General features: G+C 38.4%; 1 protein-coding gene across 1 annotated transcript; it reads right to left on the bottom strand.

The window, feature by feature from the left end:
- Window positions 1-11,664: 11,664 nt before the first annotated feature.
- On the bottom strand, window positions 11,665-20,513 carry psat1.L (phosphoserine aminotransferase 1 L homeolog). The gene is given in 9 exon segments (NM_001094540.2): window positions 11,665-11,858; window positions 12,512-12,649; window positions 13,122-13,250; window positions 14,110-14,279; window positions 15,408-15,580; window positions 16,479-16,684; window positions 17,489-17,558; window positions 17,645-17,705; window positions 20,395-20,513. Coding segments are annotated over 9 exon segments (1,110 nt in total). The 5' UTR covers window positions 20,455-20,513; the 3' UTR covers window positions 11,665-11,755.
- Between the last annotated feature and the right edge of the window lie 593 nt (window positions 20,514-21,106).

Genomic DNA, 21,106 nt, shown 5'->3' with positions numbered 1-21,106 from the left:
TGCCCCATACTCCATACTTACCCCTCGCCGCAGATTCTTCCAGAGAAGTTCCACACGTCCATCTTCTGCGTCCTTGGTAAGCTGACTGCGAGATCGGCAATTTCTGTGTAATTCCGTGCAAGCGAAATTGCGCAAACCGGCAAAATGCACCAACTGCGCATGCGCAGAAATACTGATCTCGCATTCAGTTTACAGTGGAACTTCGCTGATACACAAGAGCCATGTAAAATATATCCTTATAAATGATGCTAAGTGATGTCATCAGTTACAATTGGTTCTTAATTATGTAAATTATGTCATGTCTCTATAGAGCTTGTGGTGTTAGAGTTGCTTAATGTTGTGTAATGGCTGCATGAGCCTGCTAATAAAGCACTGTTATACTCTACTCAGCCTCGGCTACCAAAACATAAAAATGTCACTCATTGAAACTTGTGTTTTGATGTAAAAAAGAATAATGCACCTCCATTTGTTGAATACAAGGATATTAGAAATCAGCTGGACTGGGGCTTCAGACTTCTGCCTTTATATAATTCCTCAGTGACTTATAATATGCTAATATTTTCAACTGGGGGTACATTATTCCATAAATATGTATATTATACCATATATATATATATATATATATATATATATATATATATATATATATATATATTTATATGTATTATAGGCATAATTGATAATAGGATCAGTGTAGCTTCCTGAGTGCTAGTGTTAGTATAAGTCCAAAGTACAGCACTCCACTGGTTTTAAATAAAAAAAATCTCTCCTGGCAGCCAGTGGCCCTGATGTTGGCTGGTGACCATGAAGGCCAACAACACTGACAACTGATGAGTGCATTGAAATGTCCTATGCCCTTAAATTATTTTTATGTTTTGTATCTGTATGTATCTAAATGATTAACGGTTTGTTTTGATTATACATTTTCTGTGTTTCAGTTCTTTTATAGAGAACACTTCCTCAGTCTCTTCAAAAGTAAACCCAAATACTACCTCTTTCATATAACATCCAATTCAGTCTTGGCACTTATGAGGCATTGCTACAGCCAGTGTAAATTGCAGCACTTAATACCCACCTGCCGTATTTGTGTCTGTATCTTATTCACCCACTTGGATTAGACCTGCTCAACAGCGCAAAGACCTCCTTCCTCTTGTGTTTCTTACCACTTGGCACCTAATCTTGAATGCCATTATACAGTATATATTGTTATTTATATTCTGTCATTGTATTGTTCTCCATTTGTATTGTCTGAACGTGCAGTGCTACATAGTATTGCTTTATAAATACAAATATACATAACTACAAGATTGACTTTTTAAATTATATGACGGTCAACATTTTTCAGATAGGGTTTTGCTTCCCTCTTGTGGAAGAGTATTGAACAACAATAGTGTTTTGAAGACAATTTTAGTGTTTGAGTTACTATAGAAAAGATAATTTAACACGGTTTAGAAATCTTGCTGTATCCAGTATAAATGATTCATAGAAATAAAGACAAAGAAACTACTTAAGAAAACTACTTAAGGGCCTATGTATCATTGCTTCCCCCATGATGATCCACCCACAGCATGATACTACCAGCAGGATCCTTCACTGTAGGTATTGTGTATGTGAGCAGCAATATTGCTTTCAGTTTTGGTTAAAAAAGCTCTATTTTGTTCTCTTTTACAGAGAGATCTGAGGGAAGAACTATTCTAAGCAGCAATTCAGCATCTGATTTGTTTGATGTAGATTCAACCTGTTTCATTCAGGAGTAAAGAAACTCTACCCTGTCCTAATACCCCCACCCCCCCCCACCCTACAAATGCAGCTTTCCCTACCTTCATACTTGTCCCCACTGTCCACAGTTATACACCAATGCATGGCCCGTCTTATAAAAATTGCTCTGTACATTCGTTCCTTTCTTCTTGATTAGGCGGTAACCTCTGAGAATTCCATTTCTGACTTCTGTGGAAACCTTGATTCAAAATAAATGAACTTTAGATAAAACTAAAAGCTCTCCATGACAGCTAGACAGGTGATACACTTTGTAGGATTGCTTTGAAGATGAAAGTGAATGCTCCTGTATTAATGAGAGTCCTTAATAATTTTTAATGAATGCTACAAAGCCATTGATATGATGAAGGCTGGGCACCACTCCTAACTGTATATCAAGTACTCACATAGATCCAGCCCTAGCAATAATATAGACTATTTGTATTGCTAGCAGTTGAAATTTGTTCCCTTGATAAAATTGCAGCAATCGTAGACTTTTCTGTTTTTTCTGTAGCTAAGGTCACTTTTCCTATGTTTGCTCAGTGAGGCAGATATTAACCCAAATGTGTTATACTGTGTTTCTTATATATTATGCTTAACACAATATTGTGTTTATATGATGGTCAGATGTCTGTATATCTGTTCAAACCCAGCATAGGTATCATTTATCTTAATGTAAATGATGTGTCTCCGCTTTGGTATATGTGAAGTTCATATGCATATATGTTATATTTATCTATTTGCAGCCATTCTCTAAAAAGCAAGTTGGATAGTAGTTAAATAGATGACCAGTTCTTCCTCTATTCAGGGGCCCATGAGTGACATGCAATTTTGTACATGACTCACGACACATGCAAAATCAGGGGTAATCTCAATCAATTTTGTTTGCATTGAGGGTGACCTACGATTTCGTGGGGAGTAATATATTGTTTGAAGAGGGGCCTGGTCAAGAAAAGGTACACATCTGACTTCCTGAAACATATGCATTATAGAAAATGTAATACCCCTGTTGTAGAATATAGAAATATAAATCATTGAGGCGTTTTATGATGTGTACTAAACCTGTGGTCTTGTGTCTTTATAATGTCATATAATTTCTTATTGACTCCTGATATCCTTATATTTTACAAGTAACACATTATTCCCTTTCTATACTGATAAATATTGATACTGTATGTACTTGAGTATAAGCCGAGTTTTTCAGCACCAAAAATGTGCTGAAAAATTCGACCTCGGCTTATACTCGAGTCAGACAGCATATGCGCAGTCGCCATTGCACAAGCAACACAATTGCTCAGCAGACAGGCTAAGTAAGTAAGCATGTAATACAATTATGGGGGAAACCTATTAGAATGCAAGACCAGGAGAAATGTGAGCAAAAAAACACGATCCCGTTTTTTAGCAATACTTTTTGAGTTCATAAAAAAAATAACTTGCTACCAAAAACCTATCGAGATTTCATAGAAGTCAATAGGAAGTGTAGTTTCTACACTCAAACAAGTTTTTGTTTTGGCAGGGGAGTTGTAATTGTGTTTTTCTGGCAATCACAGCTTTTTCTGTGATTGCCTTTTTTCCACTATCGCATTGTGTCACAACTAAATATTTCACTAAATCATGGCAAAAAGTGATCCAGTGAAAAGTCACAACTGTGTTTTGGCAGTATTAGGCACCTCTGTTAAATTCAAAAACTCTTTTTAACTAATTTGGCCCCTAGTGTTATACTGACAATGACTCCTGATATCGTTTTATTTTACAACAGGTGGCACATTATTCCCATTGTAGACTGATAAATATTGATAATAAAATTATGGGGGAAATTTAAAATCAATATTCAAAAAAACGCAGTCACTATGAAATAAACTCGAGTGCAGTGATGTAACATTATTCCTTTCATTTAAAATACCTTAAGCCATAAAACAAATAAACATAGATCAGCACTTGGAGGGGCCCCTTAGGCAAATAAATATATCATGCTGAGATACTTGAGACTTACCGGAATATAGTCTTTATTTGGTGTGGTTGGTATATTGTTTTGTATGTACCTTGAATTGTACTCACATGAAATGTGATTCTGATAGCTGGTATTCATATTGCTGTTTGTCTCCTGTGTTGTTCAAAGCAATAATAATAGCATTCTCATTAAATTGCTAGACAATGTATTCAGCGATTGCAGCTCCGGCTAATGACTCATACACTTTCATAAATAAACTTTACAGGCTGTGCACTAAATGTCTTTCCAATCCGCTTCTCCAGACTGCTCTTGAGTTTGTTTTTCTGACCTTATTAAAATCAAAACAGCGTTTTGTTGCTTAAATGATTCAATTAACCAATGCTTTTGTCTTTGTAAATTGGCTATAAATTATTCAGAACACTTTAATTCATATTGACTTAATCTCTCTCTGTAAATCGCAACTCCAGGATGAGGAGGGATTGCCAGTATCCCACGTTGCTTTATTTTTTAGAAAGTAATATTCTGTTATTTGTATTGCTCCATTTCATTTCAAGGCAAGGACATTTATTCTATGGTAATGTTGGGTTATTATGCTACTGGATCAGACAGAGATAAATACTCTTAATTTACCATGCAAGAATGTGCTGTGTTCTCACTTTAATGTAATTAAATGCCCTCACTGTTCCTCCGCTGACCTCCTCTGTCATAAATGGCTGAGAGCTACAGTTATTATTTAGCAATAGTTGGAGAAGTGCAAGATTAAAACCTGGTACCTATTCCCCCTTGCCCACCCAATCTTTTACTTGATTGCCACAAGCTAGCGATGCAAGTCTGTTTTTTAAGACCCATGCCCAACGGTACCCGCTTACCCTAAATCTGACCCAGACCCGCACCCACCTTATCAACCAAATGGATTTTCACCTGACCAGCTCTGCAAAGTGATCTCTGCACTGATGAAGCGACATCATGTTGATCTTTTTTTTTTTTTTTACATTAAGAAGCTTGGATTCTCGTCTGTTTCCCTTGGAAAGGCCGCTTGTATCCCACCCCACTGCAGCAGATCGGGTTCCTGTGGGCCACCCACACAGTGGGCATGTGAAGTATAATCCAGCCAAGTCCCAATCACATTGCAGGTATTCCACATGTACCCGACCCATTGCAGGACTCTAACACAAGCACAATACATACTATGCACATGTTTCTGCTAGATAGGAGAGAGCTACTCCCACATTATGCAACACGCATGTGCTTGTTATGCTCTACCGTTCTAGGTAAGCATACATAGGCATCAAAACACAAAGACACAGTGCATCAGTGAGGAAGAACTTTCATGTTAAAACCAGCCACCATTACATTAAATTAAACACAACCCTCAAGATGTATACAGACCAGTATATATAATAGTCCAATGAAAGCACTCACAGCATTGACCATCAAGTATATATCAAAACGTTTTAATTCGTGCATGGTTTATCATGCACAAATAAAACGTTTTGATATACACTTGATGGTCAATGCCGTGAGTGCTTTCATTGGACTATTATTGTTAAAATTTGGTTAGCACCCGGCAAATAACGTATTGAATGGTGAGTGCCGATTTACTCCAGAAAGCTCCAAATTACTGGAAGGTTGTCTCCCATAGACTCCATTTTAATGAAATAACTCAAATTTTTTTTAAATGATTACCTTTTCCATTGTAATAAAAGAACAGCACCTTGTACGTGACCCAAACTAAGGTAGTATTGACCCTTATCAAAGCCAAAACAATATTGCATTTCTTTAGTGTTTAATATATTTTTTAGGAGACATGATATGGAGAAACAAATTACAGAAGGATCCCTTATCGAGAAAGCCCCAGGTCCTGAGCATTCTGGATAACAGGTCCCATACCTACATTTCTGTCTCTCTTAGATTGTATGTGATAAGTAGAATGCACAAACTATGGTATTGATAATATGCATTGATGATCCATTGTGGATGGTTTTAACATGTGGGTGTTGCTTTAATAACATTGCGTTAAGGTGTATTTCTATGGGAGGTCTTGTTTTTTGGGAGGAAGTAGTGGACACCACAAAACGTATCAATAATCAGCTTTGTCCCATGTTTTTGTACCCAGCCCAACCAATCAGGCTATAATTCTATATATACCTACTTCAGCTTCACACATCACTGACATCACTGGAGAGGACCAGTGTTGCCAGTGAAATACCAGCCAAAGCCAGGGCTGGTATTACTAATTTACCTAAATTTGTAATAACTAATCCTCTCAACTCTGCCCATCCCTGACCAATCCTCTTTCAATCCCCTCTCCCAACTCACCCCTCTACCCCGCACTACTCACTATGTTCACTTGATGTCACTGATAACATCAAAACCCCGCCTCCATTTTTGTCATGACCCTGCCATCAACATAATTGACATGCCCAGGTTGGTATTATAGGTGGCAAAAGGTGGTGACCGTAGAGGGGACAGGGCAGGCGTGAGTATAGAAAAGACCTACAGCAGGACAGTGGAAAAGAAATAGGTGCATGCTGACATCATGGGTGGGAAAAGATATAAACCAAAAAAGTCATATGTGCTCTTAACATTGATTATCTGGCGCAAGCCCATCTGACAAGTTCCTACAGGTTTTCGGCTGGACTAAGGAGCTCTACTCCCAATGGTTCCACACTGCAGACACAAAATGGGGTGGGGTTTCATGAGGAAATGAGTAGTGTTTGGGTGTATTGTGGAGTGTCCACGTATAACTGGGCATAGTTAAGATGGAACAGGGGCATGCTCAAATGATTCCTATTTTAATTTTGTCAAACATTGGGAGGTATGTATTTATCAAAGGGTGAACCCTCGCATGCACCAATTGATAAAAACACATTTAAAAAAGATATGAATAGAGCAGCAGAATTTCACTCTTAAGAACTGTGGAGAACTCTAGTTTCTCTATTTGATAAATATGTTCCATAGACTCTAAGACAACCAGAGGTGCAGTGCCAATCAGACAAATGGAAAAACTCACCTCAGGCGGCGGCAGCACCCCTCAGGTCACCAGGGGCACGACCAAAGTCAAATTTCCGGTTTGAAACCCCAATTCTCATTAGCAATGCAGCCTCCCTCCATATAGGAAAGGTAGTGCTGGGGGTGAGGGGTACCAGCATTGAAAGAGCTGCATCAGGCTCCTTAGCCAGAAACGCCACTGAAGACAAGTAATTTACATTTTATGGGCATCTAAAGATGCAGTTACTAGCTAAAACTAAATAACTTGGGCACATCTCTCAGTGTACACAACACAAATGTATTCAAGGACACCACTCCAAAATGTCATTACAAATAGTTATTATTATTATTATTGCAGCCGACAAAGTACATCTGAGCCATACAGGCACTTTATCGAGCTCAAACAATAAGAAGAAAGATCCTCTTGAAAAGATAACTGAACAGAGCCATCTAGTGGCTGTAATTGGACATTACATCATTAAAACATTTCTACATAATGGCAAACTCTCTACTTTACTTGATTTCATTTACACTTGATTAGTGTCAATCAAAAGATAAAACACACCTAAAAATAATAATCCTTAAAGATGAAAGATTAGTAACTCAAATCTCCACATATCACTGCATAACAACCAGTGGCGTATATATTACTGGGCCACACAGCAAATTATTTATCAGGCCCCCAAAATGTTTAGTGTTTGGCTTGTTTTACCAATATTTATTGAAACTGTATATGAATTAGGCCCCTATACCTCCTGGCCCCCCCTGCAGCCCCAGGGTCTGCTTCCTCTATAGTTAGCCCCTGATAACAACTTTTTATTCCTGTGCTGCTCTTTCCCCTCACATCCTACGAATGCTATGATTTTGGATTTGATCAGATATGTCAAATGAGGAGCACCGGCCCAGGAAATTTAATTAATTCCACTATATATTTTAATATAACATGTTGGGACCCCAAGTCTAATAAGCTTTAAATTATCAGTAACATCAAAAAATGTAAATGTTTTATATGCATTTACATATACAGGTATGGGATCCGTTATCCGGAAACCATTATCCAGAAAGCTCAGAATTACAGAATGGCTGTCTCCTATAGACTCCATTATAATAAAATAATCCAAATTTTTAAAAATGATTTGCCTTTTCTCTGTAATAATAAAACCGTACCTTGCACTCAAACTAAGTTATAATTAATCCTTATTGAAGGCAAAACCAGCACATTGGATTTATTTTATGTTTACATGATTTTATAGTAGACTTAGGGGCATATTTATTAAAGGTCGAAGTTAAAAATACTTCGAACTTCGGATTCAAAAAGACCAATCGAATGGAGGTAGAAGTTTTTTTGGGGTCGAAGTGGGCCGAATTCGGCCTACTTCGAATCGTACGATCGTACTTCGAATCATTCTTCGATTCGAAGTTTTTGTAACTTCGACCTTCGATCTCCCAAACTCCCCCAATTGCCTCCATAGGCTGAAACAGCACTGCGGCAGCTTTTAGGTGGCGAATGGTCAAAGTCAAAGTTTTAAAGAGACAGTACTTCAAAAAAAAAATCGACCTTCGAATTTCAAAGTTTTTTCAAATTCGAATTGAAGTTTGACTATTCCCTAGTCGAACTACACAAAAAATAGCTCGAAACTCGTTTTTCACTTCGAAACTTTACCTCGACCTTTGAAAAATCTGCCCCTTAAAGTAGGAAGATTCAAATTATGGAAAGATCTGTTATCCAGAAAATCCCGGGTCCCGAGCATTCTGGATAAAAGGCCCCATACCTGTAATGTACTGATGCCCTGCACTAGTAAAAAAAATTGTATGTTTGCTTGAGAACCACTGCTATAGATAATATCAGTGATCACCAATGGATAGCTCATGACCAACATGTTGCTCCCAATGGCCTCAAAACAGGTGCTTATTTTGGAATTCCAGGCTTGAAGGCAATTTTTGGTTGCATAAAAAACAAGTTTATGGCCAACAGAGCCTCCTGTAGGCTGCCAGTCCACATAGGAGATACTAAATAGCCAATTGCAGCACTTACTTGGCTCCCCCTAGAAACTATTCTCATGCTTGTGCTTCTCCCCAACTCTTTTTACATTTGAATATGGCTCACAGGGAAAAAGGGTTGGGGGACCCCCAGTTTATACAAGCTGCTGTATAGCCATGGGGGCAGCCATTCAAACAGAGAAGGGCAAAAAGGCACTGGTTTATATAGCAAATAACCAATGAGCTGTGTAAAACACAATGAGAGTTCTTACATATTGTGTGTGCACAGTGGAGTGCCTGGAAATAGATTAAGAAGAATCCTGAAAAGAAGAACAGCACTGAGAGATCAATTTAGCCATTTCATTCAGCAGGAAGTTGAGAAACATTTTGACACCACCTTTCCTTGTCCTTTAAATGCAGGTTTGAGCACACCAAAGCACTTCAGGTCAATTGTTCCATTTTTTTCTGTCCTGGTATACACATAAACATCAGCTTGGTCACAGCCCAACACAATGTGCAGCAATTTTGCTGTACTAGAAAAAGAAATACTGAACATTTGTGTTCGAGAATACTACAGATATAACTGTGCCTGTCCAATCTTATATTGATCAACCTAGTGTGCTTATCAGTACAGCCCCCATAAGAACAGACTGGGGTCACTTAACACCTGCAGTGTACAAAATAGCCACTGCACGGTAGACACACATTTAAATGCTGCACTATTTACACACACACATATACTCCCTGAGATATATCAAGAATTGTTCTACATAAACGCACTATACTACTGTTCCTTGACTTGTTTTATTGAAGGGAATAATAGTACATAAACTGGCTCATGCTCACTGACATTATAATTCATGTCACTGTGGGATGGCGGACTGAAACATCCTTTGAAATTGCTCTGTAAGCCCTTGCAGACACATGGGTATTAACAATCTTTCCGAGAGCATCTGAGAGCTATATTAATCTTGCCACGATATTTTTCTAGTCATCCGTAAAGACCAAACTGGAGCGATTTTCTCATATTTATGTAAAGCTGGGCTCTTCTGGCTGCCATCTAATATTGTGCTAATTATTTTCTGATGAAAAGTGTTATCGGTTCAAAGCGAACAGTAATATTGTGGTAGGAACTGCTGTCAAGGTCAAACCACCAGCAAGTATTTATATTAAAAAAAAAAGGCTATTGGTATTATACACATTGATAGTATGCTGATTCACCAAAGGGTTTTTTCCTTGTACCAAAGCAAAGGCTGCATGTGATTCCTCATTATTATTGCGGAATAACCAGAAACTAAATAGGGATAATGTGAGGGGTCTACTAAACCCTTGCACCGTCCTATGGGAATCTGCATCTATGCAAGGAAAATGATGATCAAGTAACCACCACAGTTAAGCAAAGTCTTGAAGTTTAGTACTTCTTTTATCTTTTTGTTTCATTAGCACTCACATATTCAACTCATAAAATGGAGTGCTTCTCACTGCAGCTGTAGATCTAGCACTATAACTTTTTTTTTTTTCAATTCTTGCAATATAAACACAGACACACAATCATTTTTCAGCATGTTCAACTCAATGAAGAAGAGACGCACAGACTCCGCATGACCTTTTATTTGTACATGTAGGAAAAACAGAAAAATTGAGGATGCCTTTCGGATTAATTCCACTGACATACAGGATAAGCGGAATTCAAGATGATCATTATAAAGCAAAATCCGGGTTTCTGGCCAGCCTGCTACATATCTATATCTGTACAGATTTGTCTTTACATTAAAAAAAAAAAAAGCATCAGATCTGTGTGTCCACAGAATGGATAAAAGCCTACCCAAGTCCTTTTAATATTAGTGTTGTTCAATCATATATCAAGGCTTGAAAATCTACATGGTTAATGAACATGAGGCACTCTATTATAAACCAACATTAAAATGTTATATTGAAAATTAATCTGTCACACATAGGAATTCTTTAAGGTCTGCTTCATTTGCAACAGTCTTTATCATTGTTTTCCCTCCAAACCACTCCAAGGATCGGACACTATCACATAGATCATATCAAATGAGCATTCTGGGAAACCTCTACATTGGAGGAGGTGCATGAGTGGATGACCCATTTCTAGCAAATGAACAGGCTGCAAGGCTGTTCACAAAATAGAAAAATAATGGGGGAACCTGCAGGCAGGTTTTATTACTCCTCACCCCCCAACAATACCACTGGAAAGATGGTCTAATTATTGAATTAACAATTGCACTTTAAAAGGCTCATTTACAAACACTGGGCAAATTTGCACCTGAGCAGTAATTAATAGCAAACAATCAGTAATTAGTTTCTTCAGCCAGCTTCAAGAGGAACACTGAAAAAAGTCATCTAATTTTTTGCCACAGGTAACTGCCCAGGCACAAATCTGCCCATTTATAAACTACCCCCTATGTTTAACGGCAATGGAATGCATTTTGGCAATGTAAAAGTAGCAGTAAGAGCATTGTGGATTTTAAAGCAGCAATAAACTGCTATACATAAAAAGCATACGTTTTAACCTTTGTATCAAGCCTTGTATCTTGTGCACAAGTGCTTTCAGGATTAGTTCCTCTAAAACAAAGTAGCAGGTAACAAAGAGTTGGTTCTATAACACTGAGTTAGCACCATTAGAACAGAACATTATAAAGCAGCACATGGAATGTAAAAAAGAACTATTATACCATGGTTATTTCTGCTTTAAGACCTTAGCCATAGAGAAAATACAGACATATTGCTTCCTTTAGTTAACCGTTTCGGAAAAGGATACAATAATGCGATTCAAAATAAAGACTTTTGTTCAGTTATTGGAACTTTACCCATAACAAACTACCATTCCAGCAAATGAAAAGCATTCAAGCTTTACAGTTACTTAAGATTTTTATCCGCCTTCTGGTGCAAAATAGATGCGGAATACGAATTTACAACCCCCCCCCCCCCAATTCAGTACAAAAGGATGCTGAAATTACAAACAATACTGTATAAACTATGAACAGCTTATTAGTAAGTGCTATTTTATTACAGCTGTCATGATGGTGAAGCTTGAAATAATACTGCTTGAGCCCATTACTGGTGCAATTCCTGGAAGGACGTCATAAAGTCTGCAAGCTTTTGCACATCTTCCACAGTAACAGCATTGTACAGAGAAGCCCTTATGCCTCCCACAGACCTAGAACAATATAAATGAAATCAAAATAAGTATGTTTACATAAATAGGCTTTATGCTACTTTGTATAACACATAGGATTTGGTTTAGAAATGAACTCTATAACCTTTACCCCCACAATGACAGCTACTACTTATGTGCAGTGTATTATGAGACTTCCTTTGCAGTATTGCATTTATATCACTGTGAGAAAAGCAAGCTTGTACAAATTTGGCCGTTAAAGATTATGGAATCCTACAAGTTTTATAGTCCACACTAATATTTACTTTTATTATGTAGACATTAATTTTTAATTTTCTTTCATTGTATTGGTAAAGTGTTCATAGGTTTTATATTTTAATCTTGGAATATACATCTGCTATTTGGTTGCTGCCACCTAAGTATCTACTTAGTAGTATGGAAGCCAAGTTTGAAAAGCAAAAGAGGGCCTGAAATTAAAAATAAGAACAATAAAAATTGAACCCTTGCAGCTGATCTGTTTTTTTGGGCTGCCAGGATCAGTGATAACCAAGTACTTTTCAATTGCAGACAGACACAGAACTACAGATATATAATGAAAGATCAATTAAAAAGTTTCTTAGATTACGTTCATTTATAACACACAGTTGGGTATATTAGATATTCAGCGTGCATTTGGTTTGTTTTTTTAATTTTACCTGTGGCCTTTCAGAGACATCATTCCAAGTTCTGCAGCTCTGGCAAGGAACTGTTTCTCCAAATCACTGTCCCCATTAATATTTCCGATACGGAAAGGAATATTCATTCTGCTTCTACTCTTTGCTTCCACTGGGCATCTGTAATTTAAAAGAAAATATATAAGTTTGTTAGGTCAATATTCTAGCAAGAGGTGTAAAAAACCCACAAGTATAGAAATTAAATGCCTAACCAGGGTACTTTGGGTGCCCTTTTGGAATACAGTGATAATCTTTAAACTGCAGATTCTGAAGTAAATGTTGTAGAAGTGATGCCTATACTGGCGAACAATAAAAATACATTGCAAGCTTTTGGAGCAGCAAGCCCCCTTCGTCAGGCAAAATACCTGATGAAGGGGCCTTGGTGCTCCGAAAACTTGCAATGTATTAGCTAATATCACTTCTACAATACTTTTTGTATTTGTTTGTTATTTCTGCTTCTGGCTAACACCATACCACAGCTTTTGTTTTGAAGTAAATCCTAAAACCAACACTGGTAGATGTAATCACTATAATATTTATTAATACCAAAACTTTGAATCAACCCTAAGAATCATCAGAAAACATAACTTACACAAATAATCCATTGGATTCATCAATAATGTTGTAAATCATATTCGATTTGATGATGCTTAACTTCTCCATAGATACAGCACCTCCATTATTCTTAATCCACTCTAACACAAGTCCCATTATATAGATGCTGAAACAGAATATACACATTTTTTTACACATTCATTGATACATATACACATTCATGTAACCAGTTAAAAAAAAAATATGAGTCCCATGAGGTGTTTATCCTACATTAACCAAAAAAAAAGCAAAAAAATGGCTAGCTAGGATCAGATAATTTTAATTTGCATCCTAACAAAATCTGTAGAACTGTTATGTGCGTAGTATGAGTAAAGGTAGCCATATATGGGCTGATAAAAGTTGCCAACTGACCGAGTTGGCAGCTTATTGGCCCGTGCATGGGCTTCCCTGATCTATATCTGGCCGAGAGTCTGCCAGATGTCGATCAGGCAGGGTTAAAAATCCTGTTGGATCATGGCAGTATCAGTTCGTAGATGCTGGCCCACGATCCGACCACCCATATTGGCAGCATTATGATCTGATTATTCGGCCCTAGGGCCCACGATCAGGTCAGCCTGATATCACCCAATTCAATGTGGGCATATCGGGGAGAGATCTGCTCGTCTGGCAACATCGCCAAACAAGCGGATCTCTATGTGTATGGCCAGCTTAAGCTTTAGCACAGAGTACATACATATTCATATCTAAGAACAAAGCACACCAAACAAATCCATCAGCCTGTCCTGTCTGGAATATAGAAATAGCAGGAGAGTATAAAGATACTATATTCATTAACAGGTATTTATACATCAGTAGTCATATTAGCAAATGATTGCCCATTCCTGTTAAATTAAAGCAAGTGCCAGACAATTTTTCTTCAAGATCCCCAAGTAGATATGTTTTCTCTGTTGCTGCAAGTGGATCTTAAGGCTAGTAATGAACACAATGAATCACTGTACATAACAAGATCAGACAAGCGGACTTACCTGAAACATGGAGGTGTATTATATAAGGAACCATTTCCTGCTTGGATTTTATAATCCAGAACTGTTGGGCATTCTTTCAGAGCGTAACCCAGCAAATCCTCTCGTACAATGGCTACTGTCACCCCAGCACAGCCAACATTTTTTTGAGCTCCAGCAAATATCAGACCAAACTAGAGCAACAGGGAGAAAAAAAAGATGTTGTATTAGCATTAATATAGACCAATAATAACAAAGATCCCACACATTTGCCATCCACAACATGTATAACATATACAGAAATATAAACGGGTAGGAAGGAAAACCCAAAGAAAACTCTTTATAAAGGGTTTATTACGTGCACATCATGTTGAGGGCACAGACTCCCTTTATCAAGTGTTGTTAATGGTGAGAACCCACTAATATTCCAGGAAAAATCTTTTTTATGCAATATAAACAGTATGTCTTTAGTCCTTAAATGTTATGGCATAAAAGCATAGAAGGCAGGAAATCTGTGTGAAGGGTACATTTCATGAAAGGAATCATTTAGGTTCTGGTCTAAAACAGAAGAGTATGTAACTGCACAGGTATGAGGGGAATGTTGATGATCTAAATAGGGCTCCAGTAAGAAACAGCATTACTAACATGAGACATACTGGTGGTCCATAAAGTAAAGTTTTAATTTTGTCAAAAAACAAACATGCCAACAAATACTAGGTACTTTCAGAATTATTTACCATACCTAACATATGTGCCAATTCTTCTTAGCACAAGTCCTCAAACTATGGGCTTTTTTTATGATGTGATTACTTAAAAACATTTTTTTTTTTTTTTGGAGTGTGCAATCCCTTGGTTTCTTTTGTTGAACGGATTGGCATTGTTTGTGGGAGGATTCCAGTGGATTAGTACCTCATCCATTCTTTAGGGTCTGTATTTCCAATGCTTGCTATTAACAAAACTATGGGGCCAGTCTACAAGATGGGTATAGAGCAGTGGAATAACAAGAGCCTAGCACAATACTGCTAACATTGAGTACAGTCACCAGGGTGTTGCGAATTGCTATCTCCAAAAATAAAATTAAAAAAAGTTACACGGTGCTTAAAGTGCTTTCTTTCTTTTCAAAAGGGAAAATGAATTAAAGCAAGGTGCTATGGTGCTTTCTTCAAACAACAAAACTCAGCAAGCAGCTTCTCCACTCTCTGGTGGGATCAGTGACTGACAAGACTCCTGATTTGAAAACAGCATATCAGTATCAACTACAGGGTATTTTGTTCTGTAGAGACATTATAATGCAGGGACAGCGCTTATAGTGTAAGTTGTACCTTAGAAACATCAACTGGTTTAGAAAGGAAATTTGAGGACATGTCACAGACTAGAACTGCTCCTTTAACATCAGGAACTTTCTGGAACTCCACACCATGGACGGTCTCATTAGCACAGTAATACACGTATGAAGCTTCCGGGTTGAGATTCCAGCTACTTGGATCCGGAATCTCTGAAAGCAAGATATAAAAAGTGCTGAAAACAGATTCTCTCACCAACCCCTCAAATACAATTTTCATGAAAAATATAAAATAATTGCTGCGGGTCTGTTTGTATTAAAGGAGAAGGAAAGCTCCAAGACAGTTTATTGCCAACACATTAGCCACAATAGTGCAAGCTAGAACGCTATATTTATTCAGCAGAATGCTTTACCATACCTGAGTAAACAGCTCTAGACACTGCCTCTGTTTGTTTAGGATAGAAGCTGCCATATAAACTTGGTGTGAAATCACTTCCTGCCTGAGTCTCTCCCTGCTCACTCATAGCTCTGAACTCAGATTACAGCAGGCATAGGAGGAGGGAGGGGGAGAGGAGCAAACTGAGCATGCTCAAGCCCTGCCCTCGAGGTTCATGCTGAAAACAGGAAGTCTGATACAGAAGTCCATGTGTACACAATAGAAGGAAAGAAATGCAGTGTTTCTTTTGAGGGTTTACTTGTGTATTCATATAGACCTTTCTGATAAAGCTTACTTAATTTTAGCCTTTCCTTCTCCTTTAACCCATTCCTAAAATGGATATTAAAAGCTATATACAAGAGTATACCCACATCCAAGAACATAATTGTGGGTTGGTCACTATTCTGTGAAAAACAAAGCATTCTGATATCTGGGGAATGAATAATTATTTATTACCATCTGAGAATTTATGCAGAAAAAGACATTACACATTTACTAGTGACTTTTAATTGTTCAGTGATATTTTAGAGTGGTTATGCTGGTGCTCATGCATAAAATTCTAATGTGCAAAATGCTTGTTGTAGAAATTGTCAGTAGCATCGTACATAGACATTTACTGCGTTGGCAGTAATTTGTATTCACTGCAAACACAGGAACATGAATATACTTGGTTACCTGTGTAACTTCCAAGCTTTGGATGAACAATGTTTACGTTTCCATATTTCTCTGCCTCTTTAGCTGCCTTTGCAGACCAAGCTCCAGTAACCACATAGTCTGCACTTTTGGAATCCTTTAAACCAATAAGATTAAGGGGAATTGCACTAAACTGTCCACTTCCACCTCCTTGGAGAAAGAGCACTTTGTAGTTGTCTGGAATATCCCTGCCAAAGATTAAACACAGGTTACCAGAGTTACTTAATGGATATAAAATTATATTGATATATTTGTAACACAGCACAATGTAAGTCAGCACTAGCCTTTAATGCTCAAGGCTATGATTCTACAACTAAATACACACTTAATAAATTAGAACTTACAGATGAATATTTTCATCTGGAAGTTCAGCCTCATTCTTGGCTGAGAGGGTAGCACTCTAGCTTCCAATCACCCAGTTCATGGCACAGCCAGAGAAAAGGAGTCTGGAAAGGTTTAGATGGTCATAGTAGTGATATAAAGTTAAAAGTAAGTACATATTTCTAAGAATGATTTGATGAATGATATAAAACTATTGTAGGTTGAACACAAGTTGTTATAGACACTAATTACATTAATAAAAAAGGACACACAAATACACACACACACGCTGTATATATATATTTATCTCTTTCTATTCTCTGCCGTCACTGAAAGTCATGGCTCTTAAAACATTGATGCAAACATGCAAAAAAGTTGCATGTTCTGTATCAAGAGTCAGAACCAGCAGTGCAGAGAATAGAAAGGGTCAGACAAATACTGCTTGTTTAAAATGAATGTATATAAAATCTTGTATAGACTTATATATTTTTCATTATGCAAAAAAAAAAAAAACATCTGGAACACGGCAATATCACAACTGATCTATTAATTTCTGAAGCATCACCAATGTATCTGCGGTTTATACTTTCGAGATAAAGTGTAATTTCCAGGGGTTGTACATGAAGTTGAAACCAATTCATTCATTCATTCAAAGGAGGGTGAATACTTACAACAATTCACGTAAGCAGACTTCTGTGGTGTTCATAATCTTTGTAAAATCAGATGATCGATGGCTCATTTCTGTATTGAAATTAAAAATACAGTTAAAATAGAAAAGGTATATATCCTGGAAATTAGCAAGTTTAATAATCAAATAATGCTTTAACCTAGAACACTGATGCCAAGACCTTTGTAGTCAATCATTTCTTTCTGCGCTTCAAGCAAAACCTACAAAGAGAAGAGAATGTGTGAATTATATTGTGCTTGAATTTAAGAATGGTTCAGATTTACTTGATATATGCAAACGTGAAGCTAAATGTATTATAACAGGAGTTACCCTGTCCAGATCTCAAGTATTCTTGATTAATTTCACTGTCATGGACTCATGTAGAGCTTTTTCAAGCCCTATAGGCATCATGATTTTATGTAGTCCAAAACAGCCACAACGTCCAAGACCATAATCTCCTATTAAAGTTGTATTGTGCAACTGCAACAAGAACGGACACAAACACTTGCAGAGTGATTTCAGTGCTCGGCCTACGGGAAGTTGTTTTGGGTACTTTTGCACCTCAATATTTGGTCTACTTAAAATGGATTTAAAGCACAGTGTGACCCTGGACACCAATGTGTGAGCACTCGTGTTTTATTGCTCAAGTCTGTGTGGCTTTTTTAATGTGGTGTTGAGGTGCATAGGGTCTGAGGCAGGGCCTGTGGTGGGGTGGGCGGGGCTCAGAAAATTTCTGATGGCACATCTTTTGCCATTATACATTAAATATTCATTAAGGATTTCAAGTTAATTGTAGCTGCCTGGGAACATGCACATGTGCAATACAGAGCACAAACTTCCCTATACTGTGCCTACTTGCAGTCCTAGACAGCCAAAAGAGCTATTTTGAAGCAGCAAATAATTAATTTTTCTGTAATGAATGCATATTGGAAAGTTCCTTAGAATTGCATTTTCCTTCATTATGGGGAAACAAAAACAAACAGCAACAACTGCAAATTTTGAACATGGATCTGGCATCCTAAGAGAAAATAAAGGTCCCCTGAGGTTCTGGGTGAACAGTAAATAAATGGAACACATCTTGTTACAGTAGCAAATGTTCCCAATATACTGTTTGTATTTCATAAAAAGCTGTAACCAAGATCTGCATAAGCAGACCAAGAGTAAGTAAATATACGAGATCTGGAAGAAAAAAAATCAACATTATGTGTGCCTCATTTCTGCTAGCATAAACAGAACTGTTGTTTCTGCTCCATAAAGCATCTAATGAACCCAAAGCAAATGCAGATGAAGTACAGTTTGGAACCATAGCTGAAAACACAGAAGCATTGTCAAGTGGATGAGCTGTTGCCAAGGCAGTCCCACCCCTGTTCCAGCAGCTCCTGGGATTGGCAAGTTAAGGGGGCTGATGCAATTCCTAGCTGGAAATCGGGCTTTAGTTCCACCAACATTCTCTGCTCCACTGACCCCACACACAAGCCGCTGACAAAAAGAAAGCTTTCCTCCCCCCACCCCTCGTTATTTGCATGCAGATTTAGGACTTCCCATCTACTGTATGTTCAGTAGCTTTTGGATGATCTTGTGGTATGGTTACTAAGCACAAGATCGCTCAGCCGGAAAAAAAAAAGAGAATCGGTATATTGTTTTAAAAGCGTTTTTTCCCCCCAATAGCCCCAGATGGGCCTTTTCAAGTACTGAATAATGTGTGTGTGCAGTGTATGGCTTCTCCACAGCTTGATCCGTGCATGTGCAAAGCTTAAAGAGAAAACTGCTTTACAGCTTTGTGAATCCAGTATATAGCTTCCGGTTACACTGGTGCCAAATTGCTCAAATCCAGATGTCGACAGCAACCAGTCAAATCTATGCTTTTCATTTCTAACTTACTACTGACTGGTTACAATTGCACTTGTGCAGTTTTACACCTATTATCCTAAATTAGTCCTAAAGTGTACATTTATAGAACACGCCATCTGGATCGGTTGTAATGCTGTCTGTAGCTCAGCTAAACATAAAAGCATTTGATCCCTGGCATGTTTTAGAGCTCTGCAACCACAATCCCATATGCTCTAGCAGAAATGATAGGAGGCCCGGCCCGGACTGGCAATCTCTGGGTCCTGGCCAGAGGGGCTGCTATAAGGTGCCATAGAATGTGAGTATTTAGTGGGCTGGTGGGGGCTGTTTGGGCCTTTGTATGGGCTGATTGGGCCTCTGTGTACCTGAAATGCCAGGGCCTATTTTAATTCTCAGTCCAGACCTGCAGGAGGTACACACAGTACATATTACCTACAGATTTCCCTGCAGCTAAAGTGCCTTGTAACTTGCATCTTTGAGTGGTAACAAAACTACATGTGGCCACAACACAGATCTGACAGTTGTAGAACTGTGGCTTCTCAGCAAGCTGTCTCTGCTGCAGGGGTCAATGAAATCACTGCAGTCTGAAGGCTCATGCAGCACATACAGAACACTGGGCAGGTTTAATTGGAATTGCTCCTGCACTCTAAATAGGTATCCCCAGGCCCTGACTGGCAAATGCCAAAGGAGTTGGTGTAAATTGCCCTGGACTCCTGGGGGGGGCTGTGTAGCTGAAATACCAGCCCATTTTGCTTCTCAGTCCAGACCTGGGTACCCATAGAGTCTGCATCACCGCATAGCAATTCACTACACTAGGACATGAAGTACAATGCAAGAGGGTCCAGCCAATGCCTCCAATACACAGACAAACGTGCCTATTATTATGCAATGCCACTAGCATCGCTGCCATAAACGCACACGAGCAAGGCTTATGGGTAACAATTAAATCCATAGCCTTCCCAAGATGTGTGTTAGCCTTCCAGCTGCAGACATTATTGCCAGTGCCATTTGACTATACAGTGCTATTACAGAGGGGACGCCGATTAAAGAGACTACACTCACCGATGGTGGGAGCTTGGCAGGTCCAGCACCGAAATTCAGCACGTCCCTGGCGATGTCCATATTTAGGCAGTAGAAAAAGAGCGAATGTTTCGGTAACTCCAATCCGCAGCGTCCCCAGCGCTCACCTGCACAGAATTCGCCCCTTTAATCCCTCATCCCGAGGTCCCTACAAATAAACTACCGCGGCGCTCTCGCCATTGGACGGCTTCACAAGGTGATTTCCAGTACCGTTCTCTGATTTGCTGGCGCCCGAAGCGTTGCTTTCGGATTGGTTGTCTGGGCACGAGCTCCGCGCGTGATCCCGCAGCCTAGATGCAAGGGTAGGTTGCGATTGCACCATCCACCAACAATGAAACATGTGGAAGGGGCGGGTACGTTCCCTTCTTGTTCCAGAACTGTAAGGCAGTGAAGTGCGTGTGGAACTGTTCTCTGTAGCATTGCATGGGAACGTCTTGCAGGACTCTTCTTTAAAGTGTTAAAGGGGCGGTTCCCCTTTGAGTTTAACTTTTAATATGTTATAAAAGGGCCAATTTTAAAATAAACTATTCAATTGGTCGCCATTATTTATTTTCTATAGTTTTTTAATTATGTGCCTTATTTTTCTGACTCTTTCCAGCTTTCAAACAGGGGGTCACTGACCCCATCTAAAAACAAAAGCTCTGCAAAGCTACAGATGTATTGTTATTGCTACTTTTCATTACTTCTTTTTCTT

This window comes from Xenopus laevis, chromosome 1L (genome assembly GCF_017654675.1).
Source record: "Xenopus laevis strain J_2021 chromosome 1L, Xenopus_laevis_v10.1, whole genome shotgun sequence".
NCBI lineage: Eukaryota > Metazoa > Chordata > Amphibia > Anura > Pipidae > Xenopus > Xenopus laevis.
This window is presented reverse-complemented; position numbering and strand designations above follow the sequence as displayed.